Source organism: Pongo pygmaeus, chromosome 23 (assembly GCF_028885625.2).
Source record: "Pongo pygmaeus isolate AG05252 chromosome 23, NHGRI_mPonPyg2-v2.0_pri, whole genome shotgun sequence".
Classification (NCBI taxonomy): Eukaryota; Metazoa; Chordata; class Mammalia; order Primates; family Hominidae; genus Pongo; species Pongo pygmaeus.
This window is the reverse complement of record NC_085931.1, coordinates 48,648,597-48,673,049: the sequence shown is the minus strand read 5'-3', so window position 1 is coordinate 48,673,049 and position 24,453 is coordinate 48,648,597. Positions and strand designations below refer to the sequence as shown.

Here is a 24,453-nt window from a genome sequence, read left to right as displayed (position 1 = left end):
TCCACTGAGCATTTACCATATGCCAGGTATTGAACTTGGCTTCTTTCATGCGACACCTCATTTAATCTCCACTTGATCTCAGCCAGAAGGCCAAGAAGCGACTGGGCTGTGGAACAACTCTTTGATAGGCTGTTTGCGTTATCCCCCTTGTTATAAAGGAATAAGCTGAGGCTCAGAGAGGTCAGTTAACATGCACAAGGCCACTTAGCTGGCAGCCCGTTGTTGTCTGACTCCAAATCTCTTTCTAGCTCATGAAGGCAAATGAGAGGGGTCTCGTATTCTTCCCTCCACCTCCCTGTCTTCTGCCCCGTCACCACACACGAATTGGTCTGTCCTTGCCTCTTTCCCCCTTGATGTCATTTATGCAACATCCTTTGAGCATCTGCTGTGTGCTAGGGCCCACTAGGCTAAAAGCAGTTTCAGGGCAGGGACTGACTTTTATTCAGTGGTCACTGACCCTCCTACTGTGTGCCAAACTCTCTGTGCTTTGTGTGGGGGACCCAGCAGAAGACGTCATTGGAACTGAGGAGTTACCCGTGGACAAAGCGAATGGAAGTGAAGGAAGGGGACAGGCCTGGAGGTGGGGACCCCTCTCACACATGCACACACACATACACACACGAGGCTGGTTCAGAGGGAGCAGAGGCAGCTGCCTTTATTGGGGGCCATGGGCTGGCTAATTTCAGTCAAAGGCCACACACTTGATCTTGAAGTCACCGTCAGCTGCCATGTAGTTGATGGCCTCCAGGTTGAGGCGGTTGGGGAACTTGAATTCGTATCCATCTGGCAGCTTGATGGTCAGGTTAGTCTGGTCAAAGGTGATGCACACCTGGGGGTAGAGGAGAGCAGTGAGCTGGGCCCACAGGCCATGGGCCCTTCCAGAACCCGTTCCTCATGTGGCCCTAACACAGCCCCAGTTTGTGGCTGAGCCTGCGGAGGTGCATTTATAATATTTTTTTCTTTCTTTTTACTCTAATCCCATGACAGATTTTTTTTTTTTTTTTTTTTTGTGAGATGGAGTCTCCTCTGTTGCCCAGGCTGGAGTACAGTGGCGTAATCTCGGCTCACTGCAACCTCCGCCTCCCAGGTTCAAGCGATTCTCCTGTCTCAGCCTCCTGAGTAGCTGGGACTACAGTTGTGTGCCACTACGCCCAGTTAATTTTTGTATTTGTATAGAGACGGGGTTTCACCATGTTGGTCAGGCTGGTCTCAAACTCCTGACCTCAGGTGATCCACCCACTTTGGCCTCTCAAAGTGCCGGGATTACAGGCATGAGCCACCACGCTGGCTAATTTTTTTTTTTTTTTTTTTTTTTTTTGAGACAGAGTTTTGCTCTTGTTGGCCAGGCTGGAGTGCAGTGGTGCAATCTTGGCTCACTGCAACCTCCACCTCCAGAGTTCAACCAATTCTCCTGCCTCAGCCTCCCAAGTAGCTGGGATTACAGGCATGCGCCATCACGCCTAGCTAATTTTTTGTATTTTTAGTAGACGGGGTTTCTCCATGTTGGTCAGGCTGGTCTCGAACTCCCGACCTCAGGTGATCTGCCCGCCTCGGCCTCCCAAAGTGCTGAGATTACAGGCATGAGCCACCGAGCCCAGCCTTTTTTTTTTTTCCCCTTTGTTTTATTCTAATCAACCACTGAGGTTCAAAGAGGGGCAGACACTGGCCATTACACAGGAAGGGAGGGAAGGGGAGGGGAAACAGCAGGCAGGGCCAAGGTCTCTAGTCACTAACCCAGCCCCGCCCCAGCCCACCCAGCCCCTGTCCCTGGTCCCCGGTTCCGGTCTGCAGCCCACCTCTGCGACACTTCCAGGCTGGAAGGGAAAGACAGCCTCCCGCTGCTCGGTCCCCCAGGCCCCGCCGTCCTTGCTGTTGCACACGATGGTGTTGGCGTCGCCGTGGGCGTTGAAGCGAGGGTTGAAGTGCAGGCACAGGTTGTTGCTGTCTTTGCCCAGGTTCAGCACGAAGCTGGGGGGTAACGAGTGGGCATGAGGCCACCTCAGCCAGCTCCAGCCCCACTGACTGACTAATCTGTCACTCAGTATCCCATGAACGCACCTTGCTGGAAGAACTCACTAACGGAGACAAGAAACCTGGATTATAGCTCTGGCCCTGCCACCTGCTTACTGTGTGAGCGTGAGTTAGTCCCTGCTCCTCTTCCCCTATTTGCTCATCTGTACAATGGGGACGGCACAGGAGGGCTTGCTTGATTCTTGAAGTCTTTAGCGTCGTAGCCCTTTTGGTCAAGGTCAGAGACTCCCTCCAGATGGTGACCTCCCGTCCTGTCTCGTACATCTCTGTATTCCCGGTGCCCAGCACAAGTGGGGTACACCAGAAGGAGATGCTTAGTAATTATGGGGCAAATTAACAAATAATAATAATAATACTCCCGGGCACGGTGGCTCACGCCTGTAACCCCAGCACTTTGGGAGGCTGAGGCGAGCGGGTGGATCATGAGATCAGGAGTTCGAGACCAGCCTGGCCAACATGGTGACACCCCGTCTCTACTAAAAGTACATAAATTAGCTGGGCGTTGTGGTGGGCACCTGTAATCCCAGCTACTCAGGAGGCTGAGGCCAGAGAATCGTTTGAACCCGGGAGTCGGAGGTTGTGGTGAGCCGAGATCACGCCATTGCACTCCAGCCTGGGCGACAGGGTGAGACTGCGTCTCAAAAAATAAATAAATAAAATAATAAAATAATAAATAAATAAAATAATAAATACATTTGTTGAGTGGTGATAATAGCAATACCTGCCTCTGAGGGTTTGGTTGAAATGAAATTAGTGCATGAGAAGTGTGCGCCCTTAACAATATCAGCTGATCCTCATCCTCCTCATTGTCACTGCGCCATCCGCATCTCACTTCCTCCACACAACCACCTCCCCCCTTGTTTTTCTAACAAACTGAGGCTAGGTGAGGTTGGTTGACTGGTCCAAGGTCACCTAACTGCCGAGAAAATAAGGCAGCCGGCTGAGTGAATAAGAAGTGAAGGAAGAAGGACCGGACTGAGCCAGTGAATGAATGACCAGACGCAGGAAGGAGGGACTCAGGGGGAAGGCGGCGGTGACGCCCGCCTCACTCCTCTCCCCGCCCTCCCCAGCGACAGGTCCCGCCCAGACCGGAAAGGGGTGGGGGCGGGGGAGTCAAGGTATTATAGATGACGAGGCTGCAGCTGGTTTAGTTTAAGAGGCTACAGCAGGGAGGGAGCGGGGGAGGGGGCGGCAACGGTGGGGGCGCCCAGACCCTGCGGGGGAAGTGAGTCACCCAGAAAACGCAGCATCGGCGGCTGGCCGTTAACCCGCTCCCGGCCAGGGAGGAGACGTGGGCTTGGCCGGCCACGCCCTCCCTGCTGGACCAAGCCCCTGTCCCTGCGGCCACCACCCCGACTTCACCTCTCACCTCTTGGCGTCAGGGGTCACCTCGCCTCGCACTCGAAGGCACTCTCCAGGTTTGAGATTCAGGTTGCTGGCGACCAGACCCTGCACAGACAAGCCCCGGCCCAGCCGGGTTAGAGGACAAGGCCTCCACTGCCCGAAGTGTCCGGGGGTGGCTGGGGGTGGGAGTGGGGTTGTTCCCGCCCGGCATCCTCTGACCAAGCCAAGGGGAAGCCTGGGGAAAGGATTGAGCTGTGATTTCCAGCCTCTGATTGTCTATGTGGTCCTGGGAAAGTCCCTATTCCCACCGGGGTTGGCTTCAGTCTGTAACGTGAAGGTTCTAGAAGACAGGCTCTAGAAGATTTTGCAGATAGGCTTGGGAATTTTGGACTCAAGAGTGACTTGGGAGATGGGATGCTCTGTCCCATCGCAGATGGAGAGGATCAGGCTGGGGAGGGGCCGACACTTGGCCCACCGTCACACTGAATGGAGGGGTCGGCCCCTCTGCTGGAGAGGAAGTGGCTAGGGGCGGTCGACCCCACTATTCTCCTTCAAGCCCCTCTCTGCAAAGAGGCCCAGGGGCTAGAGAGGAGACCCTGAAGAACACGGCCTCTCTGCATTAGGGAGAATAGCCCTGCAGTCGGGCTGTGGCTGGGCTGGCTCAGGGTTAACAAGATTGAGCAAACTGCTGGGCACTGCTGTTCCCTGGCACCCCGAGTGGGTGGGCAAGAGTTAACTGGTTTGAGTGGTTTCTTCTGCCAGAAACTTGAACCCTTTCCCTGGGGCCCGAGGAAGATTCTCACCTCCCTGCCACCCCAACCTCCCAGCTTGGGGGTGGTGGAAGGGAATTTCCCCCGCCCCCCTGCCACCAGCCTGGACACAACCACCCTCCACCCCCGACCTAGAAGGGCCCATCCTGGGCAGCCTGTCTCGGGTCCTGGCGACTTTTCAGCGTTCTCTGGAGCAGAGGGTGACTCTGCCCTGGCCTGGTGACTGGGACAGCTGCAGGGGGGAGGGGACAGGAGGCTCTTTGGGGTGGAGGAGGGGGAAAGGGATAGTGGCCTGGGTGTCCCCCAGTTGGCCACACCCTTCCCACGCTCACTTCTCAGAGAGCTGCAGAATGTCAACCCTGGGCAGAAATAACTGTGCTTTCAGACCCTGGAGGAATCCAGACAATTATCAATGCAGAGAAGGCCTTGAGGGACCATGGCGCCCACCCCCATTTTACAGATGTGGCCACTGAGGTCCAGAAAAGAGAAGGCACTGGTTCCAGGCCACACAGCTGGGGCTAGAACCTGCTCCCGATCTGCCCAGCTCTTCTCCGGCCATCAGCTCCTGCCCTATCCCCTGGACCTTGGGGTGGGGTCCCCACACTCACACAAGCCATGATTGAGGCCAGGAGGATGTTCCCGGGACAGGCGCACCAGCTGTCAGAAGACTCCACCCGAGAGAGATGGGCCCCCGGACGCTCCCACCCTTTTAACTGGACCGGACCGGGTGAGCCCCGCCCCCTGAAAGTTCAGCCAATTGCAAGTCAGGACAGGGCTGGGGGCCACTGGGGGGCGGAGTCCGTGGAATTTTGAAGCCAGTTTTGGAGCAGAGGTGACCAATCAGAGTGGCGAGCTGCCGCCCCCCCACCCCCCCCCCCGCCCCCGCCCAGAGTCCAAGCTCCACCTCCTATTCTCCTTCATCCCTCTCCACCTCCCCCCACCCCCCACCAAAATTGTGCTGTGGCAGAGATTGGGGGAAGCCAGTGGAAAATAGTTTGATGATGAGCTAGGCCCACGAGTTGGCGGGAAGGGGCCTGTGGCCAGCAGGCTGGGCTCAGGGGGTGCCCAGAGAAGATGGCTGAGGAGGTGCAGGGTCCTTCAGGGAATCAGAGCTGGGGGAGACCAGGCCACTCCCAGGCAGGGACCAGGGCGTGGCTCCTGCTGCGTGCGCGTCTGCAGAGGGCCACTGACTTAACCACAGGCCCTGGCCCCTCCCGGGCCTTCCCCGGAAGCAAGGACTGCGGCTGCTGCAGCGCTCTCTCGCTCCTCGCGAAGGCTAAAGAAAGGCTGGGCCGGGCGCCAAGCCTGAGGCCGCAGGGCTTGGCTAAGGCCTTGGGCTTGGCCCCCTTCAGGGGCAGGCAGGGGATAGTCAAAGCGCCCTGGCCTGACAGCCTCAGGCCTGAGAGTGTCAAGCCTGGGAGATGGCCCAGGGTGGTCCAGGCCAGGAGGGGGTGGGGTCCTGGCTCTGTGCACCCTGTCCTCTTTTTTATTTTTATTTATTTATATATTTATTTTTGAGATGGAGTCTCGCTCTGTCGCCTAGGCTGGAGTGCAGTGGTGTGATCTCAGCTCACTGCAACCTCTGCCTCCCAGGTTCAACTGATTCTCCTGCCTCAGCCTCCCGAGTAGCTGGGACTACAGGCCCCCAACACCACACCCGGCTAATTTTTGTATTTTTAGTAGAGACGGGGTTTCACCATGTTGGCCAGGCTGGTCTCGAACTCCTGACCTCAGTTGATCCACCCGCCTCGGCCTCCCAAATTTCTGGGATTACAGGTATGAGTCACCATGCCTGGCCACCCTGTCCTCTCTCTTCACATCTCCTCTGAGGCCCGGCACAACCCTCCTTTCCCTGAGTGGGTCGTGAAGGGTAGGTGGAGAAGTGCCTGGCTTTCCAGCATGGGCAGGAGCTCTAGAATAAGGCCAGGGCTGGGGAACAGTGTTCCGGGCATGTGGGGGAAAAATGGGGATGAGGCTGGGAAGCCAACAGGACCTGGATCATGGAGGGCCTCATGCGCTGGGCACAGGGCTTGGACATTGTTGTGCGGGAGGAGGCTGGGGAGCCAGGGCTAGAGGGAGGGTGAGTACTGAGGCCAGATTTGGGTTGTAGGGAAGATCACTGTGCCAGAGAATTGAGGATGGGTGGGAGGGGTGCTCACCTTACACTCAGGAACCTGGTGGAGGAAGGGGCGTGGGGAGCACTGGGCGAAATGAGGGGCATGCTGGGGGGTTGTCATGGGGACCTCCTTCTCCACCTGGCCATCCCCCTTCTGAAACTGCTGGCGGACCAGGAGTGACTCACATCTGGAGGCCAGGCCAACACACCCACCCTGTCCCCCAGGGGCACCTTCCTCCAGATGCCCAAAGCCCACTCTGGTACAGGATGAGAGGGGAGTGTGTAGGGCCGCAAGGCGGACCCAGAGAGGGGATGGGGTTGCACCCCTGTGAGTGCCTTACCCCTCCTTCCAGACCAAGTGGCTGCTTGGAAACCAACCACAGCAGCTTCATTTTTTCCTCCGGGCCTCCCCAAAACCTCAACCATAGGAAGGGCTGGATGGGGCCCAGCCTAGTTCCACTGCCCCTCCCCCATGCCTCCCCTCTCTGCCAGATCAAGGAATGGGGCATCTCAGGTGGAGTCCTAGACCGAGGGTCAGAGGCGCTTCAGGTGTGGTCCTCGCAGGGCTGAGGGCGGGTGGGTGTGGCCACTTTCCCAGCCCAGCCCAGCCCAGCCCAGTAGTTGGGTTCTTGTGGCCTCAGGAGCTGCTCCTGCATCTTCCTCCACCCTGGAAAATGGGCCCAGCACCAGGGAGTGTTTGCTGTTGGATGGAGGGACAGTTTACTCCTCTGCAGCATCTGGCATGAGTGGGGCTGGCGGGGAGGCAGGGTGGCATGGTGAAGAGGTCCCCAGAAAGGCCTATTTGGGAGTCTAGACACGCAGGTGCTGGCCCTGCTTGCTATGTCCCCTCAGAGCCTCCTGGCAAGCTGCTTCTCCCACTTGCCTCAGTCTCCCTATCTGTAAACTGGGGAGATGAAATCCTGCTTTCCTTGCACGAGGTGAATACAGGGTGGAACTGAGGTCTGTTGTACTAAACAGATGATTCGTTTTTTCATGGAGGCTCAGAAGGTTTTCAGTTCCTTCTTGTCTCTTCCCAGGCTGTTACCTTCCCCGGGTCTTTGCAGCACCTCTGGAAGGTCTACATGTCATCCCCAACCGGTCCCCAACAGTCTGCTCTTGCCGAGGTTGGGGCAAGAAGTATCTCCAGATTCCAGTGTCCCCTGTGACAGGAGCTGCGGTTTTCCCGGCGGGGAGGGAAGGCAGGGACACAGGTGCATCGTGGGCCTCCTCCCCCTAGTCCTCAGGGCCTCCTAGTGGCAGCGCCCACTTATCTTGCCAGGCCCTGTGCCCGGCGCCTTGCTTTCATTATCTCCCCTCTCATCTTCCCCTCGCCCCTACTTTGTGTCTGCCAACTTGGTTGGATTTCTGCACAGGGAAATGAAGCTGCAGTTAGAATCAGGAGAAGAGGCCGGGCACGGTGGCTCATGCCTGTAATCCCAGCACTTTGGGAGGCTGAGGTGGGTGGATCACCTGAGGACAGGAGTTCGAGACCAGCCTGGCTAACATGGCAAAACCCCATCTCTACTAAAAATACAAAAATTAGCTGAGTGTGATGGCGGATGCCTGCAACCCCAGCTACTCAGGAGGCTGAGGCAGGGAGAATTGCTTGAACACAGGAGATGGAGGTTGCAGTGAGCTGAGATAGTGCCACTGTACTCCAGCCTGGGTGACAGAGCAAGACTCCATCTCAACAACAACAACAAAAAAAAGAATCAGGAGATGAGACGAGAGGTGAGTTCTGGTTTGGGGGCTGAGTGGCTGCAGCTGTAGCTGAGGTCCTTGGCTTCTCTGAACCCGTTTCCAGGCCTGGAAGGTGGGAATAAGGTCGCTACTTGGAGGATGATAGGAGTGATGTCTAAGGAGGGGCTTGATGTTAGTGCTCCCTCCTGCGTCCCCCAGGCTAAGGCCACCACTCCAGGGATTCTCCTCCCCACGTTATAACTGTCCTGAAATAGAGGCAGTGAGCTCTCTGGAATTCCTTCATCCTAGGCTGTATCTTGGCTGCTGCCGTGAGAAATGGGGCTCAGCTTGGTCTAGACAAGTCATCCAGGCCAGCTTAGTCATTCCCGCCCTGCCAGGGACAGGGGGCAGAGGTGGGGAAAGGGAAGCTGTACCTCCTTCAGCTGGCGATGCTGAGGAGGGCGGCCCACAGTGGCGCCATCCACACCCACAGCCAACCTGGCTGCTCCAGGCAGAAGGTAGGGGAGGTCAGAGCCAGCTTCTGAGTCCTAGAAGTCAGAGCAGGGAGGAACCCTGAGACACCATGCCTGACCTGCTCCCCCATTTAATGATGCAGTTTAAGGTCGGGGAAATCACCCAGAGAGGGTGGCCACTTAACCAAGGTCACACAGGTAGCTAGGGCCGACCCGCTTTCATCTGCTGAACTAAAGATACCTGGGCTTGAAAAGCTATCTTTTCCCTCCTACTCTATGAAGGTGGGGGATGCCCCTGGCAACCTAGGCCCTTTTCCAGCCAGGTGGCACCGCAGCCCGCCCCCCAACCCTGCTCATCCATTCTCACCTCCCAGCCTTTGTCCAGACAGCCCCCTCCACACCTGCCTTTGGCCTTCCGGCTTCTTGTCTGTATCTCTTCGGACTGCAGGCCTCAGCCCTTGGTTAGGGCTCCGCCTCTCCTCTCAGGTAAGGTCTGGGTGGGGGCCCACACCCTTTCATTCACAGCCCTCCCCAGACTCAGGCCTGAGCCTTTACAATGCTTTTAGCATTTTATTTTATACTTATTTTATTTTATATTTTATTATTTTACTTTTGAGACAGGCTCTCACTCTGTCACCCAGGCTGGAGTGGATTATAGCTCACTGTAACCTCAAACTCCTGGGCTCAACCAATCCTCCTGACTCAGCCTCCTGAGGAGCTTGGACTGACTACAGGTGCACACAACTGCGCTTGGCTAATTTATTTTTATTTTTGGAGACACAGGATCTCGTTATGTTGCCCAGGCTGGTCTCTAACTCCTAGCCTTGAGCGATCCTCCCATCTTGGCTTCCCAAAGTGCTGGGATTACCGGTGTGAACCACTGTGTCCAGTGAGCATTTGATTTTGAAAATAATTATAGACACAAAGGAAATCTAAAAGCTTTTTAAGAGTTTAGAGGCCGGGTGCGGTGGCTCACACCTGTAATCCCAGCACTTTGGGAGGCTGAAGCGGGTGGATCATGAGGTCAAGAGATCGAGACCATCCTGGCCAACATGGTGAAACCCTGTCTCTACTAAAAATACAAAAATTAGCTGGGCATGGTGGCGTGCGCCTGTAGTCCCAGCTACTTGGGAGGCTGAGGCAGGAGAATTGCTTGAACCAGGGAGGCGGAGGTTGCTAAGGTCGCGCCACTGCACTCCAGCCTGGTGACAGAGCGAGACTCTGTCTCAAAAAAAAAAAAAAGAGTTTAGAAAATATCTGGCCAGGCATGGTGGCTCACGCCTGTAATCCCAGCACTTTGGGAGGCCGAGGTGGATCACTTGAGGCCAGGAGTTCGAGACCAGGCTGGTCATCATGGTGAAACCCCCATCTCTACTAAAAATACAAAAAAAATTAGCTGGGCATGGTGGGCATGCCTGTAATCCCAGCTACTCAGGAGGCTGAGGTGGGAGAATTGCTTGAACCCGGGAGGTGGAGGTTGCAGTGAGCTGAGATGGTGCCACTGCACTCCAGCCTAGGTGACAGAGTAAGACTCTGTCTCAAAAACAAAAAACAAACGAAAAGCTTAGAAAATATTTGAGATCTGAAGGAAAAAATGTATTGGCTCCAAAATACTAAAACTGCAAAGCTGAAATTAATAAATGTTTATTGTGCTCAAACTTTATATTAACTTGGGTAGTAAGAAAAATGTCATCACACTTGAAAACAACTTTGTAGCTTGGGTCTTCTTACTTCAAAAACATTTCCAAGTATTTAGAGGTTAGTCTGTCCTAAATTAGGTCCTGGTTTCCAAATAATCCCTCAAATAAAAGTATAAACATACTTCAAAAAATATATATTGAATGTGGGATATGAGTGGATTTGAATGTTTTCTAATGATGTGCCTGAGGCCTGTGTATCAGGAAGGTGTTTGGCTGCAAGTAACAGAAAAGTCCATGGAAATCACTTTAAAATTAAAGAAAACTTTTTCATAAGAAGTCTAGGCTGGGCGCAGCAGCTCATGCCTGTAATCCCAGAATTTTGGGAGGCTGAGGTGGGCTGATTGCTTAAGCTCAGGAGTTTGAGACCAGCCTCGGCAATGTGGTGAAACCCCATCTCTACTAAAAATACAAAAATCAGCTGGACATCGTGGTGCATGCCTGTAGTCCCAGCTGCTTGGGTGCTGAGGTGGGAGGATCACTTGAGCCTGGGACGCACAGGTTGCAGTGAGCTGTGATCGCACCACTGCACTCCAGCTTGGGCGACAGTGCAAGACCCTGTCTTAAAAACGAAACAAAAAGGCTGGGCACGGTGGCTAACGCCTGTAATCCCAGCACCTTGGGAGGCTGAGGCGGGTGGATCACGAGGCCAGATCGAGACCATCCTGGCTAACATGGTGAAACCCTGTCTCTACTAAAAAATACAAAAAATTAGCTGGGTGTGGTGGTGGGCACCTGTAGTCCCAGCTACTCGGGAGGCTGAGGCAGGAGAATGGCGTGAACCCGGGAGGTGGAGCTTGCAGTGAGCCGAGATCGTGCCACTGCACTCCAGCCTAGGCGACAGAGCAAGACTCTGCCTCAAAAAAAAAAAAAAAAAAAAAAAAAAAAAATTCTGCAGTTGGGAGTTTCCATAGCAGATTAATTCAGTGACTCAATAAAATCATCAAATATCTAGGTTCTCATGTAATCCTGGATGGTGGCTGTGCAGGCTGTCCTTGCTCTTAGGTCATACAAGCTGAAGAATTTTCAGTGAACTGTATTAGCATCTGTAACATACTCTCAAATGGTTCAGTTAAAAAATGTAAACAAGCTGGGCACAGTGGTTCATGCCTGTAATCTCAGCGTTTTGGAAGGCTGATGCAGGAAGATCGCCTGAGCCCAGGAATCATGGGCTGTAGTCCGCTAAGGCTGGCATCAATATGGTGACCTCCTGGGAGAGGCAACCACAAGTTTGCCTAAGGAGGAGTGAACTGGTCCAGGTCGGAAACAGAGCAGGTCAAAACTCCCACGATGATCAGCAGTGGGATCCTGCCTGTGAATAGCCACTGCACTCCAGCCTGGGCAACATAGTGAGACCCTGTCTCTAAAACAAAACAAAACAAAACAAAAGGGAAACCCCGTCTCTGCAAATCTTTTTTTTTTTTTTGAGACGGAGTCTCACTCTGTTGCCCAGGCTGGAGTGCAGTGGCGTGTTCTCGGCTCACTGCAAGCTCTGCCTCCCGGGTACACGCCATTCTCCTGCCTCAGCCTCCCGAGTAGCTGGGATTACAGGCACCCACCACCACACCCAGCTAATTTTTTTTTTTTGTATTTTTAGTAGAGACGGGATTTCACCGTGTTAGCCAGGATGCTCTCGATCTCCTGACCTCGTGATCCACCCGCCTCAGCCTCCCAAAGTGCTGGGATTACAGGCATGAGCCACCGCGCCTGGCCAAAATTTTTTTAAAAATTAGCTGGGTGTGGTGGCATATGCCTGTGCTCCTAGCTACTCAGGAGGCTGAGGCAGGAGGATCACGTGAACCCAGCAGTTAGAGGCTGCAATGAGCTGTGACTGCGCCACTACAGTCTAGACTCGGCAACAGAGTGAGACCATCTCTAAAACAGTAACAAAAAGTAAACATATATAAAGAGTAGTTAAGCAAACTGGGCAAATATTAACAACTGCTAAATCTAGGTGAAGGATGTAGTGGTATTCATTGTGTTATCCTTGCACCTTTTCTATTAATTTGAAACTTTTCTAAATTACAAGTTGAGGAAAAACAAACCCAATAAGTTCTTGCCATCTTTCTGCTCTGCTACCTGCAGCAGGGCCACCTGAGTTAAATGCTCAGCCATACCTCCTGATCACAGAATGGCTGCAACGGCTCCCAGCACCACACCCAAGCCAGGAAAAGTGACTCCCTCCTCTATGTCCTTTAAAAGTGAGGCAAACAGCCGGGTGCGGTGGCTCACGCCTGTAATCCCAGCACTTTGGGAGGCCGAGGCCGGTGGATTGCCTGAGCTCAGGAGTTCGAGACCAGCCTGGGCAACACAGTGAAACCACATCTCTACTAAAATGCAAAAAAATTAGCTGGGCGTGGCAGCGTGTGCCTGTAGCCCCAGCTACTCAGGAGGCTGAGACAGGAGAATCACTTGAACCCAGGAGGCGGAGGCTGCAGTGAGCCAAGATCGCACCACTGCACTCCAGCCTGGGTGACAGAGAGAAACTCCGTCTCAAAAAAGAAAAAAAAAAAAAGAAGAAAAGAAAGAAAAAAAAAAAAAAGTGAGGCAAACATTCCAGACCTCTCTTCATGTTTCATTGGTCAGAAGATTAGCCAATCACTGACCCGGAGGAATCAAATTACTGTGATTGGTTTACACTCAAGCTTTAAACTCATTAAGACTCAGTGCTTAGAGATGGGGCAAGATGGCTCACGCCTGTAATCCCAGCACTTTGGGAGGCCAAGTTGGGCAACACTTGAGGTCAGGAATTCGAGACCAGCCTGACCAACATGGTGAAACCCCACCTCTACTCAAAATACAAAAATTAGACATGCGTGGTGGCAGGCGTCTGTCATCCCAGCTACTTGGGAGCCTGAGGCAGGAGAATCACTTGAACTTGGGAGGTGAAGGTTGCAGTGAGCCAAGATCGCGCCACTGCACTCTAGCCTGGGTGATGGAGGGAGAAACTATCTTAAAAAAAAAAAAAATTCTGTGCTTAGGCTGGGTGTGGTGGCTCACGCCTGTAATCCCAGCACTTTGGGAGGCTGAGGCAAGACTGCGTGGAGGCAACCATTTCCTTACTGGTGGCAGGGTAAGGGAAAGAGGGGTAGGGTCACATGGCCCAATAGCTGTGTCCCATCCAGATGGGCTATGACCCAAGCCAGGCCAATGAGAATCTGCCCTAGGATGTTGGTTGGGGATTCAGAACTGAGAAGGATACACCTGGAGGGTGCTAGACCACCTCAGGGAGCAGACCAAAACCTCCTAAGCCTTAGCCACGTTGAGCTGTGTGTTTTTTTTTTTTTTTTTTTTTTTTGAGAGGGAGTCTTGCTTTGCTGCCCAGCATGGAGTACAGTGGCATGATCTTAGCTCACTGCAACTTCAAGCGATTCTCCTGCCTCCCAAGTAGCTGGGACTATAGGCACACCGCACCATGCCTGGCTGATTTTTTTTCTTCCCGAGACATTGTCTTACTCTGTCACCCAGGCTGGAGTGCAGTGGCGTGATCTCGGCTCACTGCAAGCTCTGCTTCCCGGGTTCACGCCATTCTCCTGCCTCAGCCTCTCGAGTAGCTGGGACTACAGAGGCCCACCACCACGCTTGGCTAATTTTTTTGTATTTTTAGTAGAGACGGGGTTTCACCGTGTTAGCCAGGATGGTCTCAATCTCCTGATCTTGTGATCCGCCCGCCTCGGCCTCCCAAAGTGTTGGGATTACAGGTGTGAGCCACTGCACCTGGCCTAATTTTTGTATTTTCAGTAGAGATGGAGTTGCACCATGTTGGCCAGGCTGGTCTTGAACTCCTGAACTCGTGATCCACCTGCCTTGGGCTCCCGAAGTGTTGGGATTACAGGCATGAGCCACTGTGCCTGGCCTGTTTTTTGTTTGTTTTGTTTTTTGAGACGGAGTCTCACTGTGTCGCTCAGGTTGGAGTGCAGTGGCGCAATCTTAGCTCACTGCCACCTCTGCCTCCCGGGATCAAGCAATTATCTGCCTCAGCCTCCTGAGTACCTAGGATTACAGGTGTCTGCCACCATGGCCAGCTAATTTTTGTATTTTTAGTAGAGAAGGGGTTTCACCATCTTGGCCAGGCTGGTCTTGAACTCCTGACCTTGTGATCCACCCACCTTGGCCTCCCAAAGTGCTGGGATTACAGGTGTAAGCCACCGCGCCCGGCCGAACTGACTGTCTGAAATGAACACAAGAGTTTCCACGACTGCACTACATTCGCTCCTACTTCACGAAGCATCTGGGCTCTGCCAAGCACCCCCTCTTCCCAAGAATCATACTGGAGAGGACTTCCCAGACCCTGAAGTCCCAAGGTCACTTCACAAATGAGACCAAAGCTGAGCTTGTGCAGCAGCCACTGCACCTCCCCAAGCAGCTCGAGGCTTCTCTGGGCCTTTCCAGGCCGCCCCTGGCCCCGGCTAGCTCATGGCTGGGCACCTACTCTGCATGAGGCCCCGGGACGCAGCAACAAGGGAGACACACAGCCTCTGCCTGGAGGAGCTCGGGGCTAGCAGGGCAGACCGTCACTGGCAGCAACCCAGGGGTGGGGATGTCTCAAAGAGCATCTCCCCTGAGCTTCCTGGGGTTGAGACCTCATCCTCCACCTTCCTGTCTCCCTCTCAGTGTCTCCAGAGAGGGGCTACAGCTTCCTACAGTCAGCCAGTGCACGTTCAAATCCTGCATTAGGCAAGCACAGCGTCCAGCTGTGCACCCTTGGTAAGTTAACATCACATTTCTGATCCCGTTTGCTACGGTATAGGAATGAGTAATTCAAACATGCCGGGTTTCCCAAAGCACTGAAGTCAGTCAGTATACAAAGATTCAGCGACATATAAAGTGCTCTTGACTCAAAGAATCGCTACACACAGAAGACACTCAGGAACGGGAATGGGTCATTTCATGCAAGGAACAATGTGGCGGGCCAGCTCCAGTGAGAGCATGCTCCAGCAGGGGGTCCTCCTCCCTCCCCAAACATGGACTCAAACAAAGGTGAACACTCCCACGCGCACTTTATTAAGTACGGAAGGACAGGTCACAAGAGGGGTGGAGGTGGCGGGGAAGGCCCAGCCCCCACCCACCATCACTGGCACGCAATAAATAAATAAGTAAATAGCCGAGAGTGGGCACGGAAGAGAGGTGGTACTGAAAACACTGACTGCACACGGGGACACGAAAGCCCCCCTTCAGCTGTGGCCAGCAACACTGTACGGGTACCATGACCAGGAAAGGGTGGGGCTTGGCCACAGAAGCCCCAGAGCATCACAAGTCTTTGTAGAGGAGGGGTGTCTTTAGGACGTGGACCACTCTTATTTACTGACTGAAACCTGGACCCCTGGCTGGTCCCGTGAGACCCAGATTATCAAGGGGCTACTGTCTCTCAGGCTTTCGGACTCTTCTACTGAGGATCTAAAAGACCACTGGGTCACTATCACTTGGGGTCCTGATGGGTCCACCCAGGGACCTAGGACATGCGAGGGTCATCGTCACTTAGGCTTCCGGTTGGTCCACTCGGGCTCCAGGACATGAAAGGGTCACTGTTACTTAGGAACCTAAACTGGAACCCCACAGGACCCAACATTGATGAGTCACTATCACTTAGCCTTTGGATTGGTCCACTTAGGACAGTAAGGGTTGTGGTTCCCTATACCTCTGGTTGACAAGGACCCAAGGGCCAGGACCTGAGGGGCAGAGAGAGCTCTAGAAGCCCCAGGGAAGGGGGAGAAGACTAAGTGCTCAGGGATAGAGGAAATCTTCAGCGGGCACCAGGGCCCAGATTTCAAGGACGGGAGGTGACAGGGAAGAAATAAGGCCACCTGGCTGGGTCAGGCCAAGATGAATCCATAGGGGACCAGCTTCTGGGGCAGCGAAGAGTGCCCAGCCACTGCTGGGAGGGGATCGCAAGGGCCCTCAAACCTTCGCCGGGTCCCAGCCCGCCCCCGGTGCAGAACTGGGCCAAGGAGCCAGTTGTGCGTAACACGGCTCATGACCCATCGCCTCCACCTATGGGATCAGGGAGTGGGGAGGGGTGGGCCTGTGGCTGCAGGTGCAGTGGGCTCAGTCCTCCAACCCCTCTGTCAAGTCTGCGATGCTCTCCACATAGTAATGGGGCACGAGGTCGTGCTGGCCGGCTGCTAGGTAGGCCTGGGCCTCTTCTAGGCGGGAGACTCCTGTGAGCGTGAGCACAGTGGTCATGCCGCAGCGGTGGCCGAAGAGGATGTCGGTCTCCAGGCGGTCACCCACCATAAGCATGCGTGTGGGGTCGATGCTGAAGTTCTCCGTGATGCACTCGAACATGTAGGGGCTGGGCTTGCCCACCACCAGGGCCTGGCGTCCTGAGGCCGTCTCCACCGCAGCAGCCAGGCTCCCGGTGCCTGTAGGGAGATGGAGACGCAGTCAGCAGGAGGGCGGCAGGGACAGCATCAGGCCCTGAAACTGGAAGTCCAGGGAGGCGGATTGTGCCGGGGTCAAATCGGCTGCTGAAACAAGCCAGAAAGCCCACTTCCGAGTCTCACTGTAGTGGCTAAGGGTAGAGACGGCAACCAGATGCCGGCATCTGGACTCCATCTCCACCGTTCTTGGCAGGCTGGCTAACCTCTCTGTGCCTTGGTTTTCCCATCTCTTATATGGGGATGTCTACAGCACTTATCTCATGTGGGTACTGTGAGGATGTGTGGAGCTACCGCAGGTAAACAGGGCCTGGCTCGGTCAGTCCTGCCTGAGGTTCGCGATTTCACCCTGGCAGCTGTGGGCCTTTGGACAAACCACTCAACCACCCCGAGTTTCTCCGGACTCCTATGAAAGCGGAATCCAAGTAATGCCTACCTCCAAAGCGGCGCTGGCCAACACGGGCAAGTGCTTTGTAAATGGAAAAGCATTTAACAAATAGCACTTGTGGTTACTGCTGCAGGAATTCATGCGGCTGGCGTCAGAAACTGGCACAGCCCCTTTGGAACACAGCGGGGCACAGAAATGTTCGCACCTCTGACCCAGTCCGCCTCCCCCGGGAAAGTGATCACAAGAAGAGAATTCCAGCTGGAGACAAAAAGCTGCAGGCTGGAAGACATCTGTGGCTACAGTAACTGATAAGCCAAACTGTGGAACACGCCCAAGTGTCCAACAATAGGAGGACTGTTTAGAACTAAAGGACAGTCCTGTCTTCCAGACCAGTATCATCCTGCCTCACACAATAAGTCCACTGTGCCTGTCCCACAGACGTGTCTTTGTGCCAGAACATTCAGCCTTCATGCTAATGTCCCTGAACAAATGATGATAATCACCATTTACTAAGCACATTCTAAACCGCCTGGCCTGTGCTGGGTGTTTATGGAAGCCCATTTTACAGATGAGAATGCCAAGGCTCAGGGACATTAAGTAATTTGCCCAGGGTTGTACAGCTTCATAAGTGGCAGCAAAAGGATTTGCATTCAGGTGGGTCCAACCCAGCTCTGACCTGGGAGTACAGATTGTTTCCTATGCAGGAATTTTATGAGCTGGTTGTTAAAGGAAGGTACTATTAAGAGTCAACTTATGACTGGGGACAGTGGCCCATGCCTGTAATCCCAGCACTTTGGGAAGCACAGGTGGGAGGAATGCTTGAGCCCAGGAGTTCAAGACCAGCCTGGGCAACATAGGGAGATCCCATCTCTACTTAAACAAATATACATATATATTTAAAAAATTTTAAAAAAAGAAAAGCTGGCTGGGCGCCGTGGCTCACGCCTATAATCGCAGGACTTTGGGAGTCTGAGGCAGGCGGATCATCTGAGGTCAGGAGTTCAAGACCAGCCTGACCAACATGGTAAAACTCCATCTCTACTAAAAACACAAAAAATTAGCCAGGCGCGGCGGTGCATGCCTGTAATCCCAGCTATTTGGGAGGCTGGGGCAGGAGAATCACTTAAGCCCGGGAGGCAGAGACTGCAGTGAGCTGAGATCACGCCAGTGATCTGGGCCCAGATTCCAGTCTGGGCGCCAAAGCAAGGCTCTGACTCACAAAAAAAAAAAAAAAAAAAAAGTCAACGTATTCCAGGCACAGCTGCATTTAAAATAAATAAATAAATAAATAAATAAATGGCCCAGCCTGCACCATGAAACCCCATCTCTACAAAAAATAAAAAATTATTGGTCTTTGTAACACCAACATCCGGTCCAGGGCACTCTTCACTGCTGTCATCTTGCGAATTTGGCCCTGCAGGGGAGGCGGGAGCAAAAGGAGGCCCCTCCATTGTGGAGGGTTTGAGTCAGACAAAAGAAGGTGGCAGCAGAGGCTAATTGGCAGTGGTCAGTGTGTGTGGACAGGTTAATAGCCCAGTGAGTAGACTAGGGGCGTGGACAGATCTCTGTCACTCCCTCTCTGCTGGCCACTGACCCGGACAGTCATTGATATTAAATCCTGGGGGTACAGGATAGTATTGAGTGAAGAGAAGTAGACACAGGATTATAGTGGGGTACGGTGGTATATACCTGCAGTCCCAGCTACTCAGGAGGCTGAGGCAGGAGGAGTGCCTGAGCCCAGGAGTTTGAGGTTAAAGTGAGCTGTGATTGTGCTGCGGCACTTCAGCCTGGGTGACAGAGCGAGACCCTGTCTCAAAAAAAAGTCAGCTCACAAACTTACAACTATATGATAATTTTTTTTTTTTTGAGACGGAGTCTCGCTCTGTTGCCCAGGCTGGAGTGCAGTGGCGCCATCTCAGCTCACTGCAAGCTCCACCTCCCGGGTTCACGCCATTCTCCTGCCTCAGCCTCCCGAGTAGCTGGGACTACAGGCGCCCGCCACCATGCCCGGCTAATTTTTTTTGTATTTTTTTAGTAGAGATGGGGTTTCACCGTGTTAGCCAGGATGGTCTCGATCTCCTGACCTCGTGATCCGCCCGCATTGGCCTCCCAAAGTGCTGGGATTACAGGTGTGAGCCACTGCGACCAGCCCATGGTAATCTTTTATTTATTTATTTATTTATTTAGAGATGGAGTCTCGCTCTGTCACCCAGGCTGGAGTGCAATGGCGCGATCTCAGCTCACAGCAACCTCTGCCTCCTGTGTTCAAGCCATTCTCCTGCCTCAGCCTCCCAAGTCGCTGGGATTACAGGTGCGTGTCACCACACCCAGCTAATTTTTGTATTTTTAGTGGAGACAGGGTTTCACCATGTTGGCCAGGGTGGTCTCGAACTCCTGACCTCAAGTGATCCACCTGCCTCGGCCTCCCAAAGTGCTGGGATTACAGGCGTGCGCCACTGTGCCCAGCCAAAATGATAATCTTTAAAACAAAGGTAGTAGGTTCTCAAAACTCATCACTTCTTAGTTATTGAACCACACTAGCCTCTGCTCTTTTTGCTCTTGAGGTTCCACCATACCTGTGATGGTGGAAATCCCATATGAAGGTGTGTGCTACTGCACATCTCTTCCTGATCCCACGTTCAGGGACTGACTTCACGTTGGTAGCTCAAGATCGGCTATACTGGGAGTATTTACACCACAGAAGCCAGCACATGGTATAATCATGGCTTTCCCTGCTATTCCATGTTTCTCAGTGCACCACTGGTCTGATCCCAAATGCTCTGGGCCTCCTGTCTCCCTTCCCAAGGCCAACAACACTCCAAAGGCAAAGGCAAAGATGGGGAAGGGGAACAAAGGGGAAAACAGGTGGGGAGAGCAAGAATCCTCAGCCCTGCTGTCCCCAGATGAGGAAGAGAAACTTCCCAGGATCACAAGATCAAGGCCGAGGTGGGCCAGAACTCATGCTTTCAGGTGGGCCCAGGGCAACACCCCTGGGAGTTCTCCCCCCATCTGACATCTCCTGACCTGCCTGTTTTAAGAACTTGGTAGAGAATAAAAATTAGCTGGGTGTGGTGGTGGGTGCCTGTAATCCCAGCTACTGGGGAGGCTGAGGCAGGAGAATCGCTTGAACCTGGGAGGCAGAGGTTGCAGTGAGCCAACATCAGGCCACTGCACTCCAGCCTGGGTGACAGAGCAAGACTCTGTCTCCAAAAAAAAAAAAAAAAAAAAAAAAAAAAATTAAAGCAAAAGAGAGAGAATAAAAGCCATGTGCTCCGTTGGTGAGCGATTCCTTCTGGGACAGAAAGGGCTTCCACTGAGTCATCCCAAAATATTCTTCTGAGCTCAAGAATGGCCCCAACTCTGTCCTTCCCCACAAGGATGGAGCTGATTACCTTTGGGCCCTGTGTCCCACTTCCTTCATTCAGCTAATATTTACTAAGGCCCAACTACATGCCAGACACAGGGGATAGAGCAGTCAACACTACAAAGATCCTGACCTCACGGGAGCGAGCCTCCTAGCAGGGGCATCTGGGAACATCGCCGTCTCCCAGGCCACCATCATTCCACTCCCCTCCACTCCGTAATCCACCTCTCTGCATGTTATGCTGATGACGTATTCCTAAGACAGCAGGCCTTTCTATTTGTCAGCTCAAGTGGCTGCCATGTGGTAACAAGATAAACACACAATTTCGGAGGCCCCTGGGGCAGGGCAGGAGGAATTGGGGGTGAGATATTTACATTATTTCAGACATACGCATCATGGGGGCTTTTATTAATATTGTCACACCACACCGCACCACACCACACCACACCGTTTGAAAGCTGCATCAAGCTGTGCACAAACATGATCGCAGCGCTGTATTTGTTAAGCCTCTGCCCCCCCCCAGGCTGTGAGAGTGACAGCAGGATGGGTGGGCACAGCCGGGTGGCTACTGAGACCAAAGGGGTCTGGATTCCACAGAGGCCTGCAAGGCAGGCGTGGGCAGGGCCTGGTTTCTCCCTAGCTCCTTGACAACCAGCCTTCCTGAGCCCTGGGGAACCTCTTAACCCACAGCCTTAACCTGAGCCTTGAGGCCTCCTGGGAAAAACTTTTCATAGCATAGCCTAAGGCAGGCAGGAGCTGCTGCCACTGAGAGCCCTGACCAGAGAGCCCTCAACACAGATCTATAGGGAAACTGAGGCTGAGGTGAGCCCACATACCAAGCAGGTGTGCAGCACAGCCAGGAGAGGCCAAGGACTACAGAATCCCTCTCTGCCATGCCGTAACACTGGGTTTACATCTCCTGGTATATTATCACTGCCCTGCATCATGCCTCCTCCAGGAAGTCTTCCCAGATGCCCCTGGCACTAGGCCCTGCTCACCACCCCACCATAATCCTGTGTCTACTTCTCTCCACTCAGTACCATCCTGTACCCCCAGGACTTAATATCAGTGACTGTCCGGGTCAGTGGCCAACTGAGAGGGAGTGACAGAGATCTGTCCACGGCCCCAGTCTACTGACTGGGCTATTAACCTGTCCACACACACTGACCACTGCCAATTAGCCTCTGCTGCCACCTGCTCTTGTCTAACTCAAACCCTCCACAATGGAGGAGCCTCCTTTTGCTTCTGCCTCCCCTGGAGGGCTGAACTCGAAAGATGACAGCAGTGAAGAGTGCCCTGGAGGTCGGTGTCGCAAAGGCCAAATTCAGGTTCCTGTGCTCTATCACTCTGCTAGGGAGTTGCTGGCAGAATTCCGCCCCACCCATCATTGGGGTGGGGTTGGAGGGTTGGAGGGGAAGCCTGGGAGGACTGTCCCTATATGTGAGGGCTGAAACACCAATTCCCAGAGGCAGGATGGAGGCAGGTGTGTGGGGACACAGGAGGTGGAGGGGCTCACTATATCTGTTCTTGGGCAGCTCACTTCCCTTCTCTTAGCCTCAGTTTCTTTCCTCTTCTTTTAGAGATAAGGTCTCACTATATTGCCCATGCTGAAGTACAGTGGCTTTTCACAGATGCAATGATAGCACACTACAGCCTTGACCTCCTAGGCTCAAGCAATCCTCCCGCCTCAGCCTCTCGAGTAGCTGGGACTACAGGCCGTTGCCACTGCATCCGGCTGCCTCAGTCTCTTTACTTGAGAAATGGGACAATAACTCCCATCTCCAGAGTAATTTGGAAACCAAAGAGGAACACACACCAAGCTGTTTCATTAAGTTCTCTGTAACATGGGGGCCTCTGGCTACAACTTACATCATCTGAACACCTACTATGTGCCAGGCACTCACCCTGATCACCGTCACCGGGCATGCTGAGCACTGCCATTTTTCACCCAGGCAGAAATGCTTGGAGGTTATGTAACTGAACACGATTACACAGCTGTGGAGCTGGATGGAGCTGGACCTGGAACTGAGGTCAAACTCCACCGCCTTTGCTCCCCACACACCTGCCTACACCCTGCCTCTGGGAATGGTGTTTCAACCCTCACACAGGGGGACAATCCTCCCAGGCTTCCTCTCCAACCCCACCCCGATGGTGGGTAGGACAGAATTCCGCCCAACTCCCTGAGTTACAATGGGCCTCAGTTTCCTCATCTGTCCAACAGGGACCACACTGCTGCCCCTCACGGGATGACGGCTACAGGGATCAACACCCCCCACACCAAAGCACCCTGGGCCTCCTTCGCACTCTCCTGTTCCCCACCTGCCACCTGGAGACGCCTCTTCCCCGCCCCTCACCCTTAGGCGTGGAGGCGAATGCGCAGGTCGCCCCCATCTCAGTTTCCCCGCCATTCCCGCGCTCACCAGGGGTCCGGCTGCCGTCGCTCAGCGGGTGCCATGGGTCACGGTCGGTGGCCACGAGTAGGCATTCGGGGTCGCGCAGGTGCGCGCACGCCTCCCTCAGCTTGGCGAAGGAGAAGTGCTCGTCGTAGCCCACAAGCACGGCGCGCACACGCGGGGCCGCGCCGTCCCCCGCGCTCGGGTCGTCGCCCGGGTCCCCGGCCAGGCGCAGCCCCGCGGCGCGCAGCTCGGCGCGCAGCCCCTCGCCGCCCAGCACAAACACGGCGCCCGGCGCGTCCGGAGGCCCGGGCAGGCGCTGGCGCAGCAGGCGCGCGGCGCATAGCGCGGAGCTGAAGAGCTGCTCGGCGCGCAGCCCCCCGAAGCCGAGGCGCGCGAAGCGCAGGGCCAGCTCGGGCCGCGCGCGCCGGCTGTTGTTGCTCACAAACAGAGCCGCCTTGCCGGCCCGCGCCAGCCGCTCCAGCAGCTCCGGGGCGCCCGGCACGGCGCGCTCGCCGTTCCACAGCACCCCGTCACAGTCGAACAGGACCCCCTGCGCCCGGCCCAGCACGTCGCGCAGGGCCGCTCCGCGCAGCCTCTCGCAGCGCGCCATGCAGCCGGCTGGCCGCCGGCCTCCCGCGCCGCGCTCTCTCCGCGGGCACGGCGCGCTCGCCCTGGCATGTTCATCGCAGCCGCCAATTGGCGCGCTGGAAGGACCGGGGGCGGGGCAACGGCATGGTCTGCAGCCAATGGGGGCGAGAGTCTGGGAGAGGAGCGAGGCCGCGAGCTAACGGAACTTGGAGAAAGGGGCGGATTCGTGGCCAACACCGAGGGGAAGGGACCAATGAAGAGCTAGCTTGATCCTTCTTCCCGTCCCCGGTTCTGCTGGACCAGTCGCCGCCGAGTTTCAATGCGGACTACACGCTTACGGGGTGGGAGACTGACGCTCTTCTTAACCAATAGGAATCTACAAACAAAACGCGGAGCGAAAGGCCCCGCGCCCTCCAGCCAATCAGAAGCTTAGGCGAGCTGGTTGCTAGGAGAAAAACAGATGCTAAATGAACTGTCTTTGGGTCAAATCTCATTGCCCTCTGAATCGTGGACCTTCCAGTTCAGAGCGAAGTCCCAAGAAACGTGTGGGTATGATGGGGTACGAGGCACATGGTGTCTTCTTGGGTGCTGGAGCCCTCGGTCTAGACCAGTAGTTCTTCACACTGCGTTAGAGTCCCCTGGGAACTTATTTTCAGATATCATTTACGTATAGTAAAATGCATAGATCTTAAATGTACGGTTCAATGTCTTTTGACAAATGCTTTTAAAATCACCGATGTGTAGCGGGACAGATTCTCATGTAACTGTTTTGGGTGGGGACTGGGCATTTTTTGGTTGGTTGGTTAGTTGGTTTAATTCCAGGGATTCTACTGTGAGGCTAGGATAGAGTAGGGAAGCACTGGGCTAGGGGCAGGCAGGCTGTCACTGGAGCACGCCCCGGGAGGGCAGGAGCTAGAATGGTCGTGGCCAATTGCCCAGGATAGTAATGGGGTGACCCAGGTTTGCTGGGTCCCTGTCTTAGGGAGGGGGCCTTGTGATCTGGAAGCAACCACAGGTCTTGGGACCTCTGAGGAGCCACTGGTCTGCAGTGTGGGGATGAATGAATGGTGAGCTGTGGTGTCACAGCTTTGAAGTTGTCTGCCAACTTCAGAGAAGGCTGTGACCCCCAGGAGCAACTGGAGCTCCAAAGACTTGGGAAAAACTGTACCTTGTAACCCAACCTTAGAAGCTCAACTAGCTCCTATTCCCCAAGTGCCCTAAGCCTTTTG

At 54.3% G+C, this 24,453-nt stretch overlaps 2 protein-coding genes across 2 annotated transcripts; both read right to left on the bottom strand.

Moving 5' to 3' along the window:
- Positions 1 to 629: 629 nt before the first annotated feature.
- On the bottom strand, positions 630 to 4,897 carry LGALS1 (galectin 1). The gene is made up of 4 exons (XM_054470115.2): positions 4,754 to 4,897; positions 3,401 to 3,480; positions 1,797 to 1,968; positions 630 to 829 (listed from the first exon to the last, which is right to left on the bottom strand). Exons 1-4 carry the CDS (start codon positions 4,760 to 4,762, stop codon positions 683 to 685), a joined length of 408 nt encoding a protein of 135 aa, XP_054326090.1. The 5' UTR covers positions 4,763 to 4,897; the 3' UTR covers positions 630 to 682.
- A 10,197-nt stretch (positions 4,898 to 15,094) lies between these two features.
- On the bottom strand, positions 15,095 to 23,915 carry PDXP (pyridoxal phosphatase). The gene is made up of 2 exons (XM_054469614.2): positions 22,661 to 23,915; positions 15,095 to 16,473 (listed from the first exon to the last, which is right to left on the bottom strand). Exons 1-2 carry the CDS (start codon positions 23,244 to 23,246, stop codon positions 16,157 to 16,159), a joined length of 903 nt encoding a protein of 300 aa, XP_054325589.1. The 5' UTR covers positions 23,247 to 23,915; the 3' UTR covers positions 15,095 to 16,156.
- Positions 23,916 to 24,453: the final 538 nt, after the last annotated feature.

Coding starts and splice junctions, on each gene's coding strand:
- LGALS1 (XM_054470115.2), bottom strand. Junction 1,969..3,400: donor GTGACCCCTGACGCCAAGAG/GTGAGAGGTGAA, acceptor GTTACCCCCCAG/CTTCGTGCTGAACCTGGGCA. Junction 830..1,796: donor AGCCTGGAAGTGTCGCAGAG/GTGGGCTGCAGA, acceptor CTCTACCCCCAG/GTGTGCATCACCTTTGACCA.
- PDXP (XM_054469614.2), bottom strand. CDS start 23,246: ATGGCGCGCTGCGAGAGGCTGCGCGGAGCGGCCCTGCGCGACGTGCTG. Junction 16,474..22,660: donor CGACGGCAGCCGGACCCCTG/GTGAGCGCGGGA, acceptor ATCTCCCTACAG/GCACCGGGAGCCTGGCTGCT.